This window comes from Myotis davidii, unplaced genomic scaffold (assembly GCF_000327345.1).
Source record: "Myotis davidii unplaced genomic scaffold, ASM32734v1 scaffold18, whole genome shotgun sequence".
NCBI classification, from domain to species: Eukaryota; Metazoa; Chordata; class Mammalia; order Chiroptera; family Vespertilionidae; genus Myotis; species Myotis davidii.
In genome coordinates, this window is record NW_006292696.1 from 6,664,219 (window position 1) to 6,667,782 (window position 3,564).

At 45.4% G+C, this 3,564-nt stretch overlaps 1 protein-coding gene across 1 annotated transcript in view; it reads right to left on the reverse strand.

Moving 5' to 3' along the window:
• The window catches only part of ADAM19 (ADAM metallopeptidase domain 19), a 78,648-nt gene extending 77,638 nt beyond the window's left edge, over positions 1-1,010 (reverse strand). Inside the window, exon 1 of the mRNA XM_015565645.1 lies at positions 846-1,010. Within this exon, the coding sequence (XP_015421131.1) occupies positions 846-956 (111 nt within the window). The 5' untranslated portion in view covers positions 957-1,010. The remainder of the gene's footprint in view (positions 1-845) is intronic.
• Positions 1,011-3,564: the final 2,554 nt, after the last annotated feature.

The window sequence follows — 3,564 nt, forward strand, 5'->3', positions numbered from 1 at the left end:
TTAATTTGCATATAGCCCTGATTAGCCAATGAAAAGGGTAGCGTCGTACGCCAATTACCATTTTTATCTTTTATTAGTGTAGACTAGAGGCCCGGTGCATGAAATTCATGCACGGGGGGGCGGAGGGAGTCCCTCAGCCCGGCCTGTGCCCTCTCACAATCTGGGAACCCTCAGGGGATGCCCGACTGACAGGGAGTGGGCCTAAACTGTCAGTCGGACATCCTTAGCACTGCGGCGGAGGTGGAAAAGGCTCCTGCTACCACTGCTGCGCTGGCCAGCTGAGAGCCTGGCTTCTGGCTGAGCAGCGCTCCCCTTGTGGGAGCACAATGACCACCAGGGGGCAGCACCTGCATTGAGCGTCTGCCCCCTGGTGGTTAGTGCAAGTCATAACGACCGGTCGTTCTGCTGTTTGGTCAATTTGCATATTAGCCTCTTATTATTTAGGATAGAAGGGTTTCGATTAGCATTTTCTCTCCACGTACATTACCTCATCAATAAAACGAAGCATGTATTACGCAGAGCAAAAATAACAATGGCGATATTTAATTAACTCCAATAGAGCCAGTGATTTTTGTGACACATATTTGCAATTAGCTTGTATCAGCATTAATGTGGATTTTCATTTCCTCAACTAATAGCATTTGAAAGAGTTCTAGAAGTGTGTCACACGATGAAAGAAAGTCCCATCTGGGATTTCAAAAGTGACAAGTAGACAGGATACAGTGGGTCAGAAACAGAACTAACGGTGATGACAGGGCCTCCAGGAAAGTCAAGTAGGTGGCCCCCACCCTCACAGAATGATGTTGTCAACTCTTGCCTCTGAAAAGGAGAGCTTTTGGTCTTACCTTTTCTCCCATAGGGCCTTCTGCAGCCTTCCACTGAGGTATTATTAGTTCATGCTGTGGCTGGGGGCTGCCTTCCCCTTTTCCTCCTGCCAACACAAAATGCACAACCATTGGAATCCCAGACCTCTGCACCCTAGCTGAGCCACATGCACTGTGATTGAGAAGAACCCCATACTGGGTCATTAGGAGACCTGCTGGATTCCAGGCTCTTAGCATTTACTAAGGGTCAGGCACTCTGCTAGGTGTTGGCAATACTGTGCTCAACAGGGGTAGCAAGGGCTCTGTACTCCTCACAGTTTATCTTCTAGAGGTGGGAGATGGACAACACGCAAGTATTCTCGTGGTACAATGGGGTCATGGAATAAAGAGACACTGAAGGAGGGATCCCTATTTTAGACAGGATGATCAGCAAAGGTGGCATTTCATTGAGACCCGAGGGACCAGAAAAAAGGCAGTTGTGCAAAGATCTGGAAGAAGAGGCCCCAGGTAGAGGAACCACAGGCACAATGGCCCTGCGTGAGCAGAAGTGGACTTGGCCTGTGCAAGGAAGCAGCAGCCGATAAAGGTAGCTGGAGTCTAGTGAATGAGGGGGAAGTTGGTAGGAGACGTGGTCAGCAAGACAGCCATGGGTCTGGTATCACAGAGGCCATGGAAAGTGTCTGGATTTTATTATAAATAGACTTGGAAAGTACTGGAGGGTTTAAATACAGAGCAATATGATCTGTATGCAGTTTTTAAAAGATTGTTGGGCTTGCTGGGTGGGGGAGAGGGGAAGAAGGGAGAGTAAAAGCAGAAGGCAAGGCTGGAGACTTTGCAGGAGCCCTGGTGAGCGATGACGGTGCCTCAGACGAGAATTACATCAGTGGAGAGGAATGAAGTGGTTGGATTCTGGGCATATTCTGGAGTTAAGGCCATGGGCAGTATTTCAATTGTGCTTCAGTATTCTCATCTGTAGGATGAAAATAATGATACCTGCCTGCCCATCTCATAGAATTACTGGGGAGAGTCACTGTGAAATTGCTTCTCAATCCACAAAGCATCCCAGCATGAACTTGAGCTTCCTAATGGGAAGTCTGCATCTGGATGACACTCCCTACTTTCCAAATCAATCTCACCACCCAGCTTTCCTTCATCTTCATTACAGCCCTGGGAGGGAGGTGGCAGGAATCCTATTTTTTAAGAAAGGCGAATTGTAACTTGTTTGAGGAGAGACTTGTTCTAGGCAGTGGCACCCTCCAACACTGGCTGTAGACAATCTTAATAAAGTGGTCATTTCCCCAAACCTAGGCAAATCAGTCTCCATAAAACCAGGCTAAATCCATAGGACTCCTGGGGATGAGGGTGAGATCTCCAAAATCAATTCTGTCTAAACCAACCACATCAATCACACAGAATGTAGTGGATGAGAGAAAAGATGGCCCTAGCTGTGTTGTTAGAGTGATGGGATTCTGAGTGATTCTTTCTTTTCAGGTTACTGGTATAATGTGTTCTCAATCAAAATATATCCTAAAAATCATCTCATTAGCCTTGCATCAGATTCATCATTTTGCTAAAAATCTGAAGCAATGCATTCATTTACCCATTACCTGTTTTCTGAGCACTATGTGAAGTGCTTGATATTCTGTATTTCTGAGTAAGTCCAGACTCTTGGCAAAAAAAAAAGAAAAAAAAAAGGAATTACATGATATTTAATGGAATATTTAAAAAATGAAATGATCTTTATGATGCAAAAAAAAAAATACTGAAAGCAATCTAAAGGCTCAGTAATGGAGGAGCACAGTACATCTTTTAAAAAAAAATGTCCAAAACTTGGAAACAAGGCAAAGAGAAAGCAGGATGTCCTCTCGATGTCACATTGCAGCATTGTTTAAGAGCCCTTCCAGGATCACTAAATTATCTAGGGGAATGGAGCTGTCTGACTTGTTTTTATTTACTATTCATTAAACGACTGTGTGTGCTCACTGTAGATTTCTGGTCCGTAGAGATGCAAATGACTTCACCTTGGTAGCAAGACAACTAAGAAATCTGGTCTCTGGTCGTCTGGCCCCATGGGGCACTGACCACTTTTGCATCTGTCCAAGAACAAGATTTCCACACTCTTCCTCCAAGGCCTGTACCACTCCTTTTCCTGAACTGGCTTCACCATTCCATTCACTGCCTCAAGAATGAACCCAATGAATCTTTGCCACATTCACCCTATGTTTGTATGAGAGTCATATTTTTAACTTTTTAAAGATTATAGTCCTGCGATTTCTTGATGGAATTTATAGTCATTAAAATCATGTTTTGGAAAACTTAACGATGTAGGAAATGCTCATTATGTGAAGTAGAAAATGCAAGACACCAAAATGTACATATGGTATGGTTCCAATTTTATCAGTATATATTTATAGGAACAACACACACACAAAGACTGGAGAAAAGAGGAGAGACTAGGAAAGCAGCGGAAAGAGAAGCCAACAGCAGGGAAAGAAAGAAAGAAAAAAGAAGAAGAAAAAAAAAAAAAAAACAGAGGAAAAGGCAAGACAGGGAGGAAGGGAAGCCAGGGAGGGGACCCGCCGCTTTCTGCATGCTCAGGACCTCTACCACCTCCCACAGCGGCGTACAACGTGGGAACAAAGCCGGGCTCCCGGGGGGCTCCCGGGCTGGGGGCGAAAGGGTGCAGCCCCGCGGAGTTGCGGGTCGGGGGGCAACCGCCAGGTCCCTGGACCACCTAGCT